At 38.6% G+C, this 21,426-nt stretch overlaps 1 protein-coding gene across 8 annotated transcripts in view; it reads right to left on the minus strand.

Moving 5' to 3' along the window:
• cblb (Cbl proto-oncogene B, E3 ubiquitin protein ligase) overlaps positions 1 to 19,500 on the minus strand; it is a 146,986-nt gene extending 127,486 nt beyond the window's left edge. For 4 of the 8 annotated variants that reach the window (XR_003986471.1, XR_003986472.1, XR_003986473.1 and 1 more), the window contains exons 1-3: positions 19,226 to 19,500; positions 16,678 to 16,855; positions 15,893 to 16,143 (exon numbers count right to left, since the gene is read on the minus strand). Coding sequence is in view for 4 of the 8 variants with exons in the window: in XM_030438503.1 (XP_030294363.1) it covers positions 15,893 to 16,143; positions 16,678 to 16,845 (419 nt within the window). In the remaining 4 variants the exon portion in view is untranslated. Of the gene's footprint in view, positions 1 to 15,892; positions 16,144 to 16,677; positions 16,856 to 18,119; positions 18,403 to 19,225 lie in introns of those variants that run through there. The other 4 variants (XM_030438503.1, XM_030438506.1, XM_030438504.1 and 1 more) reach the window with 4 other exon arrangements.
• Positions 19,501 to 21,426: the final 1,926 nt, after the last annotated feature.

The raw sequence follows: 21,426 nt of genomic DNA on the forward strand, positions 1-21,426 counted from the left end.
GTTATTATGAGAGGGGATTTTAACTTTGGATCAAAATTCAGACCAATCCTTTGGTAGATATTTTCAGAAAACTAATTTAGCCAAGGAGATTCATATACATATATTTATAAAGTTCATGAAGGATTATGGCCTCTGTGAAATTTGAAGGTTTACACACCCCAAAGATAGAAAATACTAATTTTACTCCCTGGTACACAACCCATACACTTGAATAAACTATTTTATTATACCAGTGACTACTACTAGCCGGATTATCTGCCCCAGGTCATATCAGACCATGCACCCATCCCATTATCAATTCTACAAAAAAAACCCTGCTAAGTTTTTATAGATGCAGAGTAGATCCCCATCTTTTACATAATTCTAAATTTGAGGAATTTATACTGTGATAAATCCATCTTTTCCAGAAATTAATGCTCCAACTGCTCCTTCTCCCTCTATCCTTTGGGAATCATCCAGGGCATATTTGAGAGGACAGATTATTTTGTAAACTGCCAAGATAAAAAAAAAAACCCATAAACACTTGGAACAATTAAAATCAGACATCAGAAAACTAGAAAATGAGTACTCCCGACTAGGGCTGAACGATATGGACAAAATTTCATATCTCGATATTCATGCCAGATATCTCGATATCGATACGATATGTCTACGGTTTCGGTGAAAACCAAGCATCTTTCAGAAAAATAAAGAGATTATTTTAAGCCATATACAAATGGTTGATAGAGAAATCTTTACCAAATAATCACAAACTCACTACAGAGACAAATATATTTTAAGTAACAACAGTAAAGGGAGGGAGAAGATCAAACAAACTATGTGCATTTTTACAAGATGAACGATGACATCCTAATCTGGAGAGAAAGTGAGAGTGAAGATCGAGACTCAGCAGCTTCAAGTTATTGCCGGTAAAGTACCAGTGGAATCTAGAAAGACTAAGAAGTCAGAGAATTAACGGATCGAAACAGAGTAAACGGCACCTGCCTGCACACACACTGGCCTGCCGCCTGTGCAGCTGCGTGAGAGGGGAGAGAGCCCGGCGCTGCTGCAGAGGAGCCGTGGACTGCGATCACTCTAAGCATTTACAATAATAACAATATAATATATTTCTCGCCTTTCCCCTGATGATCTGAATAAGTCCCTTCATTTTGTCGCTAGTCGCTTTTTAAAAATAAAGTCGCTAAGAGGGTCTGAAAAGTCGCTGAATCTAGCGAGAAAGTCACCAAGTTGGCAACCCTGTCGTGTGTGTGTGCGTCTCAGTCTCCGTCTCCCTCATTCCCGCCCTCGTATCCCTCACTCCCGCCCTCGTATGTTTGTCATTGGTTGACTTCAGCTGTCGATCCACAGCAAGCATGAAATAAGGTTTGTGGTTGGCTGGCCTTAGCGGTGCATTCAAGGGCAATCGTAAAAATGATGTTTGTTGTGACTGCCAGAGCTGTACATGCAGGGCGAGGGGGGGGGGGAAATCTATATCGTTTATATCGTTGCTTTTTCGATATGAATATCTTGAATGTTCATATCTAGATATAGATACGATAACGATATATCGTTCAGCCCTACTCCCGACCTAGATCAGCAGAATTATGTGAAGCGCTCACTAAAAAAAAGAAACCAATATGACATCGGTAAAACTTATTTAGCAGAGAAGGTCATGCTGAGAACAAGGCAATGCTACTATGAGTTGGGAGATAAGGGTAACACATTTTTGGCCTGGCATTTAAAGAAGAGAATGTCAAACTCCTATATTCAGCAAGTGAGGAAACCAGACACCGCACTGACCTTTCCAAAATAAATTAATGATTGCTAAAACAATTTCTATGAGCAGATGTATACGTACGAAAGAAAGAATACAGCCTGTGATAGCCTGGAAGTTTCAGAGAATTCAAAAAATGTATTCTATCAGAGGAAGATAGGAATATCATAGAACAGCCAGTAACCAAAGTAAAAGTTCTTAGGACCCTCATGTGCATTAAATCAGGCACATCTCTGGAGCTAATTGGCTACATGGTCGAATTTTAGGGCTGTGACGATGCATCAACGTAGTCGACGTAATCAACGACATAAATTCATCGACATGAATAATTTGTGTCAAGGCGTCGTCCCAAACAGGAAGTGGTAGTACCTGCGGACGCTGAGAATAGCCCCTCTCACACAGAGACGCTGCATTAACGCCGCAGCGGCGGTTTGTCAATTCTCCGCCATTGGTCATTCACACAGTGCAGCTGCGCTGCCGCTCCTAAAGAGACGTGACCGTACACGTCATGATGATGACGTCGGGGTGTTTCCCAGGTGTCCCCCCTCTCAATCTAAACCCGCGGACCGTTTATAATGTGTAGTGATTGAGAACCAGGCCCCTAAACATCCTGGAAGATGAAAGAGTTACGTTAGACGGAGGCTGTTTCACTGAAGTCTCGGTCGGGAGGGCTGATCATCGCGGTGATTTCTATCAACACAACCACTTGAGTGATTTAAAGGTTTTTGCCGGTGACAGACGCTGTTTTTCGGGCAGAAATGTGACGAAGAGTTGGTAGGACAGACGGGAGGACATACGCTGCTCTGCCTACAACTGCAGTATTTTTTTCCTCACATAAGTTACCAACGACAGTTACAGTTACTACGTTACTTTTGTTTGGTCATGTAACGTTAAATTAATCGTTAGATTAGTCGACTAATTGAAAAAATAATCGCTAGATTAATCATTTGAAAAATAATCGTTTGGGACAGCTCTATCGAATTTTATAAAACATTTCAACAACACCTGATTGCTTCATTAGTAGGAATGTACCAATATATCTGATCTCACTAATGTAAACCAGAGAAGGACCCCAGGTCATATTGCCCTATTTCTTTACCCAATGTTGATTTAAAGTTGATTGCAAAGTATATTGCCGTAAGTTCCAAGAAATATCTCCCTTTGCTGATAAATGAGGATCAGATAGGGTTCATTAAATATAGGATGTCAGCCAATAATTTAAAACGCCTTTTCCATATTATATCTGAAGTACAGTAGTCTAGAAAAGCCTAAGATAGAAGTATCCCTCTAAGCCAAAAAAGCTTTAACTTTGGGAAATATTTCATTAATTGTATTAGGCTCCTTAACAATAACCCAAAACCCAGAGTGAGGACCAACGGCATGGTATCAAATCCCTTCCCTATTTGCTGATCCACAAGGCAGGGTTGCCCCCTGAGCCTCTTATTATTCACATTAATTTTAAAACCTTGTGCTCAGAAGAAGAGAGGACCTGGGCATTGTAGAGCCTTTGATGGCTCAGAGCACAAGAGTTTGTTATATGCTGACGATATTTTACTGTACTCTTCCACTGAAGAGATCCTTCAGTGAGAGATCAGGCTTTAATAGGTATGTGCACATCATTCTTTAGTAGATTCTGCGGTTATAAAATAAATTGGCCCAAGAGTGAGGTCCTTCCAATCTCTAACTCGGGCCCCTCTCTTACTTAATCATACCCACCCTTCAAGACCAAATTAAAAATCTAATATTTGGGACATGTCACAGATGGTGAATTGGGTAATCTTGTAAAAGTAAATTACAGATCACTGATGGAAAAAATTAGCAATTAGCAATTAAAGGGCACATCCTCAAAATTAAAGACCTGTCTTAAATTTCTTACTGTTTCACATCAAAACATATTTATACATTAACAGCTAATCCCACTATTTGCCACTTAGTGAGGAGGATGTGTATAAATACATGAGACGACCTTTCTCACTCTCCCCCAAGACACCTATCACGCTCAATAGTACGTTACCACCAGCCCCAAGAGATGATTCCTTCAATGTATGGTCGCAGAATGGTATAAAAAAGATAGAAGATCTTTACAAAGGGAACGCACTGATGTCGTTTGAGAACCTGAGAGGTGATTATCAAATCTCAGCCACACACTTCTTCAGGTACCTACAGGTACAGCACTTCATACAGTCCAAACATGGAGGCTCCCTAGATAGGGCAGAGCTTTCCCTGTTAGAGTCTTTGTTGCTCAAGGATGATTTGAAGAAACATATATCACAAATATACATACTGGAAGCCCACATCTGTTCCATAAGACCTAGGATCCATGGGTGACTTTTCTGGAATTTGCTTAATTCATTAGCATATTACTTATTTTTATTTATTTTTTCATTATTATGATTTGATTTATTTATTAAACTAGTGCAGTGCCCGTAACAAAAGTGTATTCCTATAAAAAAGTGGGAGGTTAAGTAGCTTTTTCATGGATGGCCAAATGAGGCTGTGTTTGAAGGTGGGACGTCAGGGATATTTAGGTTTGTTGTGAAATCCGATATTCCAGGGTATAATTGGCTGTTTTTGACTATTTTTGATTTTGCCATTATATTTCACCTTAAAAACTATTTACTTGGTGTCATTATTTTCAGCACAACCTCACATGTGTGACTGTACAGTTATTTTTTTATTTTGACATACTGTATTAACACAATGGACCTAAAATCACAAAAAAAACCATAAAATCCGAGTAGAAAAAGTTAGATTTTTTAATTGTGAAAACCACAAATAAACATATTTACAACAAACCATTTTTTTTTTTTTTTACTTATAATGCAAATATAAATTGTTTGCTAAATTTGTGCATACATTTAAAAAATTTACAAAGTTATATGTAACTATTTACATTTAAATGCAGGCAATGCTCAGGTCTGCCTGTGCTCCTTGAGAGCTGCACTGCCTGCTCCACATTCAGCATCTTCTCATTGTTCTGACTCATTAAACGAAAAATCGACTCCATTACACACTAAACACACTACACCAAACACTACATAACACACTAACTATACACTCCAAACACGCTAAATGTCACAAATCTCTCAACTCTCAATATCGCTGTCTATACACTGGCCTGTCAATCATCCGTCTACGTCCCTCCCACAACTTCCTGTTCCTCAACAATGTTCGCGAAAAAGCGTGGTGGACATTATTTACCCTAAGTCCGGTTTTGGACGTGCCAATGCATCTGGTCCGTCGCCTCAGGAGGTGGGCCGTGTAGCTAGCGGCTAGCAGCTAGCCGCTAGCTACACGGCCCACCTGGCTAGCTACGGCCCACCTGGCTAGCTACACACGAACATCCACAGATTCCGATTCCACTTTGTTGTCCGCGCGTCTCCGGATCTCCTCAGACCCGAACAGACTCGGTCCGGACTCGTTTAATCTCATTATTCCACAACAGTCAGTTTAGATGCACAGAACAGAACAGAACGGGACTGAACCGCCGGCAAAATCCCGGTCCAGCTCGCGCCGCTGCAGGTATAAATCCGCTTGTTTCTTCAGGTATGTCGTGGGCTTGAGCTCTGCAGTGATTGGCTCTGGTGCGCACTTGGCCACAGTGTGCAGTGATTGGCTCTGGTGTGCACCTGACTGTGGTGGCTCCGGTGGACAATGCTTGCGGAATTTGTAAAGCATTTATGAAATAATTTATTCATGGTATCATTGCAGTCCAAGCAAATGCTTAGTTGCACACCACTGAACCACGCAGCAGCCATGTTGAAAGTCTCAGGTCAGTCCGATCCTGATCCGTAGAGATATTTGACTAACAGTCACATACACACACAGACAGACAGACAGACAGAGATTCCTTGCTTTTATAGAGAGATATTTTCACATTGTGCCACTTAATTTATTATTATTTTTTTTTTTCCTTAAGGCTTATGATAAATATTAAAGAAAATTAAGATGAAAATTAACACAAATTATGAACTTTGTTTCTGCCCAGTTCGAGGCACATCTGATCTGGTCTCAATGATCTCAATCTGTCAATTTTTTTTTCAAAAATCTCACCAGTAGTCACAATTTAAATGGTTATTTTTCAAAGTTTTCTTCCGGGGGCATGCCCCCAGAGCCCCCAAGTGTTGCTAGTTTACAGACTTGTACCACAGCTGCTACAAAAAAATCTAGTGGAAACACTGAACATGTCATTAGTGATTGCTCTTTATTGGCACATTCTGGACACAGGAAGGCACATGAACTCACAGCTGTAGCATGCGAGGGGCCCTAAATGCATCCTGCAGCTTAGATTTTTATTTTGTAGTATATCACAGGGGAGATAAATGTCATAATGTCAATTGTTTGAACTATTGGACAGGGCAGCTGTAGAGTGGCAAGAAATGGGATGAGAGAGTTGAGGGGCAACCAGCTGAACTACCCTGGCCTTTTTATTTTCTAAACTAATTATGGATTAACATATGTGCTTCTCTCACTGCTTAACAAAAATAAATCAGGCAATATGTTTTGACTGCCTATAAAGTGTGAACCTGAGGCTAATGTGTTTCCTGGGTTATTAAAGGAAGTAACAGGTAAGTACAAACAAAAACTGCTCAATAACAATTTACTGAATAACTGGAGAAGTGATTCAACTTTGACTTTCAATTATGAAAAACTCTTAACATTTCACATTTTCTTCATTTCCTGTAAGTAGAAGTAATTTGCAGCGTGTACTGTAAACTCTGCTAAAGATGTTGTTTTCAATATGATAGAATAAGCCATCACAAGCAAAAGCTTTAGGGCAAGGAGTTTAAGGCAACTGCAGTTTGAGATTTAAGATCAAGAGCAAGATTTAAGGGTTAGGTTAGGAGAAGTTTATACAGATAGATCAAAAACTCTGCTGTGTGACTATTTCACAGCTCAACCGGAAACATATAAACAGGATGTAAAGTATATGGGGATTTTCCCTCCACTCTGCACATGTCAATCAGAGAGCTCCTTAGAATCACTGGGGCCTTGCACACTCTCAATCATCTGAAGTTCTTTCTTATTGCACAAACTGTTCAATAAACAATAACAAATAGGAAACTGAATTCACTTTGTTGGTTCTTTCACCTTTTTAGATACAGTATCAAAAAAGATGTATTATAACTCCAAAACATACAATGATTTATAGTGAGACAGTCCACTTGTTTTGATAAATACAACAGAGCGAACACAATATCAGATATTTCTCTGTGTATCATAAAGTTTCCCTTTTACTTCAGTTCAGTCTTGTCCTCCAGCTTAAAAAACGGTAATCATCTGCCTCATCCTCCAGTCACTAGTAGAATCAGCATGCCAGTAGCATAACAACATAGCAGCTTTGACTTATGGCAAACTGATCAGCTGGGGTCCCCAACACTTCACTTACATAGACCAAGTGACACTCCCACACCGCCACGCCAACCTGCAGCGTTTTGCTACACCACCAGATCCAATTTGAATCCAGCCACCTCAGGATGACTCCACTTCAAGTGCTCGAGCATGTAGTACTGCTAACATCCTCCTTGTCGACAGACATTACATAAATCGATGTATTCATATAATTGATTACGTCAATGTGTTGCACCATCCCTAACGCCGACACATGAAATTTGTGTCTTTCGTGCATATGTGTGAGTTGAAAATATTGAACTCTAATGAGGATTTTGCGTGTTGCTGTGTCATGACAGCCTACTGGCGTTGACATTCACACTGATGTCATGAGGTAAAAGTTGACATTCATGAAGAGCATTTGAGGAGAGGATAATAATCATTAATCATGGCCGTTTGCAGACATCCAGAGCTGTGCGTTTTTTATGCGCGATTAACACATGCATGTTATTACCCTTGAACCACCTGTAGTTCTGGATGTCAGGAAGGGATGCAGCAGTAACAATGTGGATGGCAAGCGGAAACAAACCTCCTTGAACAGAAATCAATAAAGAAAAGTCTTTTGTATGGCAAGTTCAGCTTCAAAGCTCTTGCCGGCCGAGCAAACAGCTGATGCAGAGAGCCCTCCTCCCCCACGCCAAAGGTAGACCACGCTGTAAAGTTTGCAATGGACAACTCCACATGAGACAAACTACACTGTATTATTATTACTAAGGAATGTTACATTCAGGTCAGTATGTCCATCTGCTTGTTGAGCTTGAGTTTGCCATGTTATATTTTATATTTTTTGAGCATGCTGGTTATTCTGGAGAATATTCTGGAGAGTATTTGTCATTGTTTTGGATAGCTGCATAATAATAAACATACATTTGCATAAAGTAATTATATTTGCCCACTTAAAGGAGAACTTCTGAACACACTGTTTTAACTACTTTTTTATTCATTTTGAGTCATACACGCTACAGTGCTGTGTTGTAAGGTGTCTGCTGATGTTGCATAACTTTTGGTGTGAGATGTGGCGCATGTTAAGACGCTTAAAACACAGTGTAAAGTTCTGACCCCATGCTGTTAGCTGTAAACGCTAAATCTCCGTTCACGGAGCTCTGTAATGGTTGGACCAAATGTGTTCGCATCTTCGGTACTGGCAAGTCAAGGGTAGCTTGAGCAATGAAGCTGCATGTTTAAATCGACCGAAGTTCTCCTTTAAGTGTTGAGTATTAAAAACTTGAAAATGATCTATTGAAGGTTGGTTTAGAACAGATAAAAAATGTGCGATTAATTTGAAATTAAATATTTAAAAGAGATTGACAACTCTAATAATAATATAGTCAAATAAGTAAATTACCTTTTTGATACGGGAAAGTATTCTAATAAAGTATTTGAAATTACAGTCCATTTAAAATTGAAAAAAAGGGAGAGGACAGAAAAGGTGCACTCATTATTTACAAAATATTATTATAATGTATATGAACAAAAAAAAGTGTTTTCATATCAAGAGCAGAATATGATTATTTCATGCTTCTTGTACATGAATACATCCATCAGAGAAAAGAAGGAACAGTGGATAAGTAGTCGTAGTAGTATGTGAACCAACTTGACACCTATCCATTCTGTGATTGAGTTCCATCTGTAGTCATATCTCAGCCTCAAACTCAATCCTCTGTGATGATTAAATTATGTTTAAGGTTGGTTTATAACTGTTTCTGAAAGCAAATGTCTATTTCACGTTTCTCTAGATGGGGCTGAGGTGTTACTTTTTTTTTTGTTTAACATAATATTTATTTAGTTTTTGTCAACAACAGTGCAGCACTTACATTTTCTTCTTGCTCAATCCAGCTGTAAGCAACATTTGTTGATGTTACATTTGATAAACTCCTTGGCTGCCTGCAGGTTGTCGAACGGGTGTTTGGAGCCGTTCACGTTTATCGCCAGTCTTGTAGGATATAATAGGCTATAGGAAACTCATACACCCCGCAACCTAGCCTTTGCCTGGTGAACTTTGGGACGCATGTCTGGGAAAATGTGTTTGTGGTAGCCCTTGTAAAGTAAGCAGCCTTTTCTGCTAGATAGTTTAAGGATCTTTTCCTTACCGGAGAAGCAATGTAGGCAGATAATTATGGCTCCTGGGCGCTCTCCCCTCCAGAGCTTCGGAACCAGACCTCTGTGTGCCTGGTCTGTTATGATCGCAAATCAAAGTTTTCAACACCAAGCACTCAGCCATGTAGCAACTCAGGTGTCTCTGACTATACGCAAGTTTTGTCTACGAAATTTATTATTGAGGTCTGTGCATTTTTCCTGCAATATTTTGCATTCCTTTACTAGTTTCTCTTCTTCTTCTTTCCAAAGTTGTGATCTTATCAGATGAATCACTGAGTGATTTTTCCATTTCTATTTTTCAGCATGAGTTTTGTGTAGAACCTCTATTTTCTCTGAGAACTCTCTCCAAAGCATGTTAATGTCCATTTTAGCTTCTTTTCAGAGAGAGGAGATATCTTTCCGAATTTCGTGGTGCAACTTTTTTACATTGGAATGATGGCAAACATGAACACAAAAAGGGTACAGTCTGTGTGATAAAGAATGACTAAACAAAAACTTTTTTATACATCGTTTCGTGTCTGTTCAGGTCAAATTCTGTAAACTCATGAAACAATATAGGGAATAAATACAAAATTCCTGATCACCTTCCTGTCTTTTTGGAGGAATTATCTATTCTTCAGTTTGACAGATATTGTGATGTATCATTTGATGATTGTCTTGCAATGCATGGACTATCGCAGAATCGCTGTATCTTGATACTATCATTATCATGGGCAGCATATCATGAATAGTATTGTATCGTGCGTTACTGTGTGATTCCTGCACCTGTCAGATAGTCACGAATTGGGGATGACGTCATCAGTGCGAGACGGGGGGTGCTAAACGTACTCTGGCCGACTAGCAAACAAATTTATTTATTACAGTGATCTTCTACTGCTCGCGTACTAATTTTGGTGTTTTTGGTGGCCGGAACATCTGTCATCGCCATAACTGACCGTAAAGTGACGGAAACCGGATAGAAACGGAACTCTCACCGTGTCACTGTCGGCAGTAAAACTACTATCATGCCGACAAAGGAAGGTGACACCACAACAAACATTGTGGACGATCAGCTATCAAGAGTTGATATTAGAGATATAATAAGCAAGCAGATGGACATCCTACTTCTGGACACCAATTTTGTCAACAAAATCAGCAAAATATTGATGGATTCCCTCATCGAACCTGTTAAGAAGGCCATCGCAGAGTCTATCACGGAGACGGTAAAGGAAACCATACAGTACGAACTAAAAGACACGGCTGATAAACTATGTGATCTACAACACAAGTATAACGGTCTGATTGACAATCTTGATGAACAAGACCAGTACTCTCGAAGGAACTGCCTTATTGTCTTTGGTGTACCTGAAAAGAGAGATGAGGATATAACCAAAGTCGTTTGTGACATTTTTAAAAACAATCTCAAAATAGAGGTGCAGCCTACAGAGATTGACCGCCTTGGTCCAAAGCCTGATAATCTGAAGGCCAAACCCAGGGGTATTATTGTCAAGTTCACCAAATACTATGTTCGGGACAGTATTTTCAAGGCGAAAAAAGCATTGAAGGACACTAAAATGCATATTCTGGAGAACTTAACGACCAAGAGGGTGAAACTGTTGGCAGATCTCCGGGAAAAACACAGGAATAACTTGGCTGCCAGTTGGACAAGAGATGGGCACATTCACCTACTGACACACAGGAAGAAACTACATGTCATCAGTAGACTCTCTGATGCTAGTAAGTTGTGCATCGTCTGAACTCTACACACAAATGACTTTGGACTACCTGATCTACTACAGTACAGTAATATGCTACTGTTTGCTGGATTTAAGCAGTGTTTGGGAGATTTCTTTTGGCCCTTGCACTTGGATCGTACATTGAATTGATTTTCTAACGTTTGTTTTTGTTTTTATTATTTACTTTTTGGTAAGAAGTAATTAGGAAATGCAACTTAAATTAGATTTTAGTAGCATTAGTAGTATTTTGGTCCTAGTTCTTTTCATCTGTCAGCCAACATTGAATTATTGTCTCAAGTTTGCATTGTATGGGATCCAATGACTTAGATTGTACTGAAGATTATGATGAGCTTGAACAGTTTTGTCTCGGTAATGATGGGAGGCTTAATAGTAGGCAGTTTTTGCCAGATCAGTTGAAACATATGAGTTATAATAATAACTTTTCTTTGTTGCACCTTAACATTAGGAGTCTCAACAAGCATCATGATGATCTTGTTTCCCTCTTAACAAGCATAGGCCAGAGCTATAATGTTATTGGCTGCAGTGAAACCTGGCTAAATGAAGGATCTTATATGGACACCCTTAATCTGGATGGATATAAATTATACAACAAAAATAGATCTGGTAAATCAGGAGGAGGAGTCTGTTTGTATGCAGCCTCTGAACTATCAGTTAGCATTTGTGATGAATTTTGTATTGCCATTGGTCAATCTGATTCTCTATTCATAGAGATAGATGTACAAAGTAGTAAAAACATTATAGTTGGAATAATTTATAGGCCACCAGACTCTGATATTGAGATCTTCAAAATTAACTTAGAAAAACTCTTATACTGTGTAAACAAAACAAATAAACATATTTCATTCTTGGGGACTTTAACATAGACCTCGCTAAGGATGATACTGTGACAAATGACTTTATTAATATTTTACTTTCCTTTTCATTTTTTCCTACAATAAATACCTTCACTAGAGTTACAGAGTCTAGCAGGACGATAATCGACAATATCCTTACAAATTCTCACAAAGCTTGTATAGACTCTGGGATCATATTCTCAGATCTGACAGATCATTATCCTATTGTTTTATTCACTGATCTTATTAAGAAAGTTGATGATTCCCCTACTAAAACTAAAGTGAAGGTCTTAAATGAAAAATTTCTTCAAAAACTATGTGCAAACCTGCGAACTAAAACCTGGGATTCTGTCTATAATTGCAAGGATCCGAATATTGCGTATAATGGACTAATTAATGAAATCACTGACTCTATGGATCGCTTTATACCGGAGAGACTTGTCAAGCAAAGTGCCATCAGACAGAAATCCTGGCTCACAAAGGGTATTCTAAAATCTATCAATAAAAAGAAGAAATTATACAAACAATTTGTTAAAAACCCTTGTGGTGCAAATAAAGAAACATACATAAAGTATAGAAATAAGCTCACTCAAGTAATTCGCATGAGTAAGCGAAGGTACTACACTGATTGCATCACAGTTTATCGGGGTGATCAAAAGAAATCCTGGCAGGTTCTAAATGAAATCCTCTGTCGTGAACATAAAAATAATACTCTCCCCAACATCAAATTTAAGGGAAACTTCAAAAATGCTAAAAATAACAATGGAAATGACACCAACAATGATGAACTCGCCAATAAATTTAACAATCACTTTGTTGCTATTGGAAAAAACCTCTCGCAAAAGATCAATCAACCACACAATGCCACATTTAGACAATATCTTAAAGGCAATTATCTGAACTCTCTTTTCCTTAAGGCAGGAACACACTGGCCCAACCGTTGGATGTCTGAAGCGTTTGGAGAGACTCGGACGAGGTCGGGAACATTTCTGTTTGGTGTGTTCGGCTCTGTTGGAAGCTTTCGGAGCCGCGCGGACGTTGTCGGATCCGACTGAGCATGCGAAGTCTGAGGAGGAGGGCCGTCGGACGTCTGAGCCATTGGATCCTCTGATTGGTTGTGTGCCAGCTGAATGGCCGTTCTGATGGGCGGTGTGCTAGCGAATCAGCGCGGTGTGTGGGAGGGACGGAATACTGTGTGCGCTTTGTTTTTCTATGCACTCCGTTCCGTCATTCCCCGTTTTCATGTTTTGCAGTACTGGCACCAGACTAGTTGTTACGTCCGTTCAGGACGAATTAATTTGTGTAAGTTTGGTAATGCCTTGCTGCATGTTTAGTATGCAGCTGTTTTTTATCGGAAATAGTTAAGTTTCGTTTTGATCGAAAGTAAAGAGAGTTGCGTGCATAAGGTTCTCGTTTACAACTCACAACACAAGCGCCACCCGCTTATTGCATCTCGCGCAAGCGTAGAACGTACACGCTACTGTGGCGTAGGCAGTACGTCAAAGTGGTGTGTTCAGTGCAACTTTTCTGCCAAACGGGTCAGACAAGAGGCAACGGAGTGGTCGGAGAGTGGTCGGATAAGGCAGTTGGACGTCTGGGCGGTGTGTGGGGGCCTTTAGGCCTACTGATAAAGACGAAGTGTTGACAACTGTCATGAAAATGAAGAGCTCATACACAGCAGGTACAGATAACATTTGCAGTAAAATTCTTAAAGCCATTATAAGTGAAATTCTGGAGCCGCTGGTCTACACTATCAATCTTTCCTTATTCCGCGGAGTTGTACCCGACATATCAAAAATTGCAAGAATTGTACCAGTGTTTAAGTCAGGGGATAAAAATGACTTACATAATTATAGACCCATATCTATTCTATCTATCTTCTCCAAGGTTCTGGAGAGAGTAGTCTATAATAGACTGAGTGATTTTTTAGAAAAATTTAAAATCCTATCTCAGCAACAGTATGGCTTTAGGAAAGAGAGCTCCACCTCTATGGCGATGTTGGATCTTTTGGAAAAAATTCTTGATTGTATTGAAAAAGGCAAATTAGGCATTGGAGTCTTCCTTGATTTGTCAAAGGCTTTTGACACAATTGATTTTGAAATTCTTTTGAATAAGCTCCAACATTATGGTGTCAGAGGTACTGCTCTCAGTTGGTTCTGTAGCTACATGTTTGGGAGGAAACAATATGTCTCTATATCCAATCACAAATCTGAATGTAGAACAGTAGAGTATGGTGTCCCCCAGGGATCTATCCTCGGACCGCTCCTCTTTATTTTATATATAAATGACTTTATACACTGTTCTAACATTCAACACAAAGTTCTGTTCGCAGATGATACTTATTTATTCTTATCACACAAGAACATACACGATCTGCAAAAGAATCTAAATGATGAATTGATCAAGGTTGATACATGGTTAAAATGCAATAAATTGTCACTAAATTCAAATAAGACAAACTTTATAATTTTTTGTTCTAACAGAAATCGAAGCAACCTTGAACTTATTGATATTAAAGTAAATGACAGCCCTATTGAGAGAGTGAAGACCACTAGATTCCTGGGGGTTCAAATGGACGAGTTTGTAAATCTCAGGGGGCATATTGATGTATTAACCAAAAAATTATCAAAATATGTTGAAAGTTAAGGGTTTTTTACCTGGTGAAGCACTTGTAACATTATATCGGTCATTATTTGAACCACATCTTACTTACTGCAATATTATTTGGAGCAATACATTCCCCGCCCACTTAGGGAATTTGATAATTCTGCAAAAGAAAATCATTCGAGCTATGTCCTCGGCTAAATTTGACGCTCCTTCCGACCCGCTCTTTCATCGCTATGGCCTCCTGAAAATAACTGAACTTAATACTTTTCATAATGCTTGTACTATGTTTTGTGTTGTTAATCAGCTCAATGAAAGATTTTGTGATTTGATTCCAATTTCCTTTCCTCTGCATTCATATCAGACTAGGAAGAAGCATCTTATTAAGGGTAAAAATCGGAAACTCAAATGTACCAGTCTCAGTATTGTCTGCAAAGGTCCGCAGGTATGAAACAATCTTGATAGAGACATGCAAATGTCTCCATCTATACCTGTTTTTAAAAATAGACTAAGGAGGCACCTGTTGCTGAAATATTCTCTGTCATGATCTTGATATGGCAATTTCTTTTTCCTATACTGTAGTATAATTCTTCTTAGATTGTTGGTGACGTGACCACTTGAACCATGTTAGGAGTAGGGCTTAGGTTAGGTTTAGCCTTAGGTTAGGGTATCTCTTGTTTGGGTGTGTATGGTTGAGAGTGTATAAGCGTATACATGTAAATAATGAATTCTATGTTATTTGTTATTTTTTATTTTTAGTTGTATCTACATCGTGCTTGGGCCCCTCTTAATAAGCTTTTTAAGCTTCCTAGGGTGTCCCATTTCACATAAGATTATTACAGATTTACAGAGAGTATGTTGTATATGATTTTAACTGATGTGAATAAAGAGATGATGATGATGATGATGATGAGAATGCTCACGACTACCTGGAAAACAACCTACAATCATAGGTTGTGATCAATCTACAAGGCATCTACAGTTTACTTTTGAGGCAAATTGTAGAGATTGCAGTATTTAATGTTTCCTTACTTCTCTTTCCAAACTTCATAGAACCTCATTGAATAGAGTTTCTTCACTATGTGGACAAACCAATCAAGTGATATAGCCAACTAGATGACTGTGCTGATTGAAAATAATGCAACATGAGTTATGGCTAGCAGCATGACAATTCAGGAGTATGCATGGCAAAAAGAACTTACTATAATTCAAGACTGTGTTTCAAGAGTGCAAATGGAGAAGCTAATAGGCAATTTCAAATCTGGATATAGCTGTCAAGAAATTTCCAAATTGATCATGGCTTGGGATTTAATAGCTATATTAGTTTTTTGTTTTTTGTTTTCAGGTCAAGGCAGGTCAAGACATAACAATAAACCTCAGTAAACCACGAATAGTCACCCACAATTGTCATCTCAAAGCCTCCATAAAGTAAAGACTAAAAAATAATCTCCCATAAAAAATTTTACAAAAATCCTTACCTGTCCTGTGACTGCTCCTCATACATTCTCTCCTTTCCCTCTTTGAAGAGCCGGATGGCCCGTTTGGATTTCTTCATAAGACTATCTATGTAGATTTTAAAGTACTCATTCTCACTGAGTTGTACAAGTTTTTGGTTGTCTTCATATTTGCCCAATATAAGTCGCAGGTGCTGGTAGGCATCAGGTAAGATATCCAGGATGTATGGGGGACTGTTTTTTAGCTGGAGTCTGGGATTTTGGCAGAGGCGGACCTGTGGCAAAGAAATCATTTATAAACCCAAAACATATAGTTGTGTTTGACAAAAATAAGACGGCATTTGACGCAGCAAACAAACATAATCAGATGTAGTTTAAATGGAGTCTTGCATGTGGATTTGCACATTTTGATATAACGTTCAGAATCTGTTGAAAGGCAAACTCTAAGAGTCTGTTAGGATAATAATGTAAAACATATTATGCAAATTACTTTATTAATTGTATTGCAAAGGCACACAAGTCCATTTCTAGACTCTTTATTGAGTATCTTATTAAATAAGGTCTAGTCAAGGTAGTCAGTCTTCTGCAACACACTAATGAGATACAGAGTTTGACAAATCTATGCCAGCAAGATGTGTAACAAGATCAAACAAATGATTAAATTAAGCCAATACTTTAGAAAATGTATTCAGTGAATACATGTGCACCCCTTTAGTCCTGGCTCCACCTCTACATGTGCAACTAGAAATATTGGTGTTCTCATTATAATCTGGCGGACAGGCTTGAAGGCTTTATCACTCTAAACTTACAACTTTATCCATGAGTTTCCAGGTTTTCTCCACAGTTCGCCGGTCAGCAGCAGCTTGCTTTGGTGGCCCCACTGCATCCTGGATGGCATCAATGATTCCTAAAATACGGCCCTTACTTCGATTTGGCCCACGTCCACCAGGGTTTCGACCACTGAGAGCAGTTGCCATTTTCTATACACTATGGCAAAAAAAATTAATGATTTGTATTTACAGTTTGTTATTGTTGTCAAATACTGACCTCATAGGGAAATAATACATTCATGATCATATGTTTTAAAAAAGAGCTGAATCTTTTTGGTACATTAACAAAAGTAACAACTAAGTGTGGGATACCTAGAGAAACTCACGATATGAAATGATTAATGATACGTTGCCCACAATGTAGTATTACCAAACAGTGATTTTGCAGTAATGAATACAATGCAAGACAGCAATCTAATTATACATTACAATGTCTACAATATACAAAATATCCCAAAAAGGCAAAGTGCAGAAATTATGTATGAATTCACTGCATTGTGGTGCTTGTTTCACAGAACTTGACATGAACTGCGATGAAACAATGTACAAAAAGTGCTCAGTCTTGCTGAAACTTGACCAGGTTCACATGTGCCGTCATTCCACTGTGACACATGTTAAACAACACATTGCACATGCCAGCACATTGATAATGGTAGCTCAAGAGGAAGTATGACGATATATGTATGTATCGATGTTTTGTTAGACCTCTATAGTTACAACAGCACAACTGCTGATGTTATTACCTTTCCTCAGCAATTGTCCAACACCTCTGAAAAATCGGTTTTGTGTTTTATTGATGCTGAACAGGCCTGCTTGTGAAATGGGTTTAATTACCACCAGTCTTTGAAAATATTCATTGGAGCCTCCAATTCAATGCAGAATTGTTTTTATCTATTTATATATTTACTTACAAGAGGGTATCATGTAGATAGAATGTGACAGTGTGACTTGGACCATTGGAAGATTAATTCAGTCATTACAAAAATAATGATTTGTTTCAAATGCTCATATGCCAGCTAACATGACAGCTAAACCCCTGCTTTACTATTAGTACTGTATTCACTCAGAATTGTTATAATGCACAAATTTTCATTCTCACACTGTAATATTATACTGAGTCTTTTTAGTTTTGAGGTTATCGATAAGGGTTAGTTCACAGTTCTCACTGGTCATATTATGATCTATTCTTATATGGAGTTGTGTTGTGCCACTATTGTTTAAATGGTGATCTGAGTTTTGCTGTTCTCACAACACCGTCCTGAAACCATCCTCTTTTGTTTCCTGTGTGTTAATTCTTTTAACCGTGTCAAGCGACACTGACTGAGCTGCCTCCTCTGAGATCCAGAACACGGATCCCTTTACGGTCACCGTGGCTTTTTTCGAGTGATGAATCGATCAAAATACACAAAGTCCTAACTTACCAAACCACCAGGGAATGTCTGCTGGGGTCCCTGCTGAACTCGGTACACATCCAGCGCACAGAAACCAAGGAGTGTCCAAGTGTCAAGAGGAAAAGAGTGGCAGGAAAGATATTTAATCCCGCTATTTCAGTAAAAATCCCCCATATTTTAAACTCGGTTTATAAAAACTGTTGCCCAGTTTCTGTCGGAGGAGTTGGATCAACGCGAAAAGCTAGTAGTTCTGTACCGTATGTTGTGTACAGCGACATCAGTGTAAAGGTCGCTGTTATTGAACATGTCACATCCAGTTGCACCTTTAAAAATAAAGCCTTTGTTGACGTATATAATAGTTTACATTAAACTTGCATTTTGCAGATAAACCGACCTATACCTATTCAGATTGTATTGAATTGTATCTTCCAGTTAAGTATTATTATTAATTTAATTGTTCAAATCCCCTTAGTACTTGTCCCTTCTATCCAAAAGTTGGATATTTCTTCTCGTATTTTGAAGGAGGACTGGTAACTTCCTGTTATGTCTGTTTTTCTTCTGGCTGGCTTGATGCCGCCTTCAGGAAGGTAGGAGGATCAATAGGAGTATGAAGCAATATTTTCCAGGAACCGACCAACACAATGACAGAGGCGACCAGCGACCATTGGTTCACGGTGAGGATGTCACTAACGTCAAGCTGACAAACTCTGAAAGAACAGCCACCTCCGGTCTCAACTCTCAAGCTAAAAGGTTTTTAGAACTTATCAGGGACAAAGGTGATTGCTGATGGTATAATAATGTGGTAGGGTAACTAACAGCATGCGCGAAAATGCGGCCCTCGGACCTTTTAGATAATTTAAAAATGAATTACTGTAAATGGATTGTTGGAGTGGTCCATTCATAAAGCGCCGAAAAAGTGTAAAAATGTATAATAAACTGAAAAAATGTTAAGTATTTTACAACATGAACACATGTGCACATATATACATTCACTCTTATCATTAACAACATGTCTCGTGGAAAACAATACACCTTTGATTTTTAGCATGATTTTTAACATGATATATCTCTATATCGCAACCCATTTTCTGTAAAACGACATTTTAAAAAATGGCTGATTTTAGGCTATTACTTACCACATGTTAAAATCCACTTAGAGCTGCACTCTTCGATCGTTTCCTATCGCATCCCATAATAGACGGTTCATGCTTTTATTTTTAAGGTAAACTGGCCAAACTTCCAATGTCGTCGTAGCCCCATGCCGGTTTGTTCATGCAGTCTGTAGCTGTGTCCCAGTTCAGAGGCAGCATCCTTCAAGGACCCATCCTTCGCCGCCAGCAAAGGTCCTTCCGAGAGACCTGCAGGCAGCGTCAGCCTGTTGTGAAATGGGACAGTTCACCCTTCGGAGCATTTCCTGGTTGCGTCACCAGATGTTCACGCCCCTACCCGTACGTCACTATTTATGCAGCCCAGGTTCGCGAAAGTGACAAGAAGAGTAAAGTTTTACTGTCATTTGAGCTTCAGGAATTCCTGATTTCCTTTTTAATCGTTCTGCTTGTGGAGGAAGAGGAGAAGCGGCTCTGGTTTATCTCCAGCTGAGAGGGCCGTGGAGAGGTAAACCTGTTATTGAACCCACAGTAATGTTATCAATATTATCATTATTAGCTAGCTAACAGTTTGGGGTCATTAACATACCGATGCATTAAGTTAATGCTGACATGTAAACTGCTGATCGCCACATATGGTTTTAATTTAGATTTTAAAGGCATTGTATTTAAAATGTTTGGTAGATAGTTTTGTTATTTGTAATTTATTATGATTATTATTATAATAATAATAATAGAGTATAAAATTATAATTCTTGCCTCTTTCTTAAAACATTCTTAATGACATGGCAGCCATCGATCGAGTCAGAACTGCAGACCCAGTTGATGGACGATGTGGTGGACAGAGGAGACTGGACCCCCAAACACCCTGAGTACCGAACCAGATGATGTCTCACTGACACCATCCAGCCCAGCAGCACTGCAGGGACTCCTGCTCAGACTGTTACTGTCCATCATCTGTAACTGTTTTATTATTGTTTTTAATAATAATTGTTTTTGTTAATAGTTAATAATAATCTGTAAATAGTTATTTATGCTGTAATTTTGTTAATAGTTGTAAATGTTAAGACCTTAATGATAAAAGAAAACATTCAATCCCTTGTTGTCCCTGAAAAGTAGCACTTGATGCCGTTTGCTGTTATAAATTGTACTTAAGCTGTAAATACTGAATGGAATAGACACCATGTAACGATAAAACAATATTTTATTTCATGAATTATATAAAATGAACAATTATGAACAAATAATTTAAAAATAACTCATACATTAACTAACTAGAAACATTTGCATTTCCTACGCAAAATACAGTGTGAATGCTAAAAGCTGAAGTGATTTCGGAAATCTGCTGAACATCCTGCCGAAAATGCATAAAACTATAAGGTTGAATGGTCGGGAATTTGCAGAAAATGCAGAATTTTCCAATAGCTGGTAAGGCAGAAAGGCTTAAAAGTCATAGGTTTAATGGGCTAACAAAGTTGAACATTTTGATAGCTGAACAGTTTATCTGGCTGAACATGAAGTTGAATGTTTAAAGGAGTTGAAAAGGCAGAAACATGAATATCTAAAGAGGCTAAAAAGCTGTAGAGTAAGAGGGCTGAAAGAGCTTAAAAAGGTGAAAGAAGGCAAAAAAGGTGAAAAGTTAAAGGCTGATGAGGACCAAAGAGGTGAAAAAGGATGAAAAGCTGTAGAGTAAAAGGGCTGGAAGAGGTTAAAAAGGTGAAAACATGTGAAAAGCTGTAAAGTAAGAGGGCTGGAAGAGGTTAAAAAGGTGAATAAAGGATGAAAAGCTGTAGAGTAAGAGGGTTGGAAGAGGTTAAAAAGGTGAAAACATGTGAAAAGCTGTAGAGTAAGAGGGCTGGAAGAGATTAAAAAGGTGAAAAGAATATGAAAAGGTAAAAAAGTTCAAGGGTGAAAGAGCTCAAATAGGTGAGAAAAGGATGAAAAGGTAAAAAGATGTCGAGTAAGAGGGTTGGAAGGGGTTAAAAAGGTAAAAAGAATATGAAAATCTGTAGATTAAGAGGGCTGGAAGGGGTTAAAATGGTGATAACATATGAAAAGTTGTAGAGTATGAGTGCTGGAAGAGATTAAAAAGGTGAAAAAAGGATGAAAAGGTAAAAAGATGTAGAGTAAGAGGGTTGGAAGAGGTTAAAAAGGTGAAAAGAATATGAAAATATGTAGAGTAAGAGGGCTGGAAGACGTTAAAACGGTGAAAAGAATATGAAAATCTGTAA

This window comes from Sparus aurata, chromosome 13 (genome assembly GCF_900880675.1).
Source record: "Sparus aurata chromosome 13, fSpaAur1.1, whole genome shotgun sequence".
Taxonomy (NCBI): domain Eukaryota; kingdom Metazoa; phylum Chordata; class Actinopteri; order Spariformes; family Sparidae; genus Sparus; species Sparus aurata.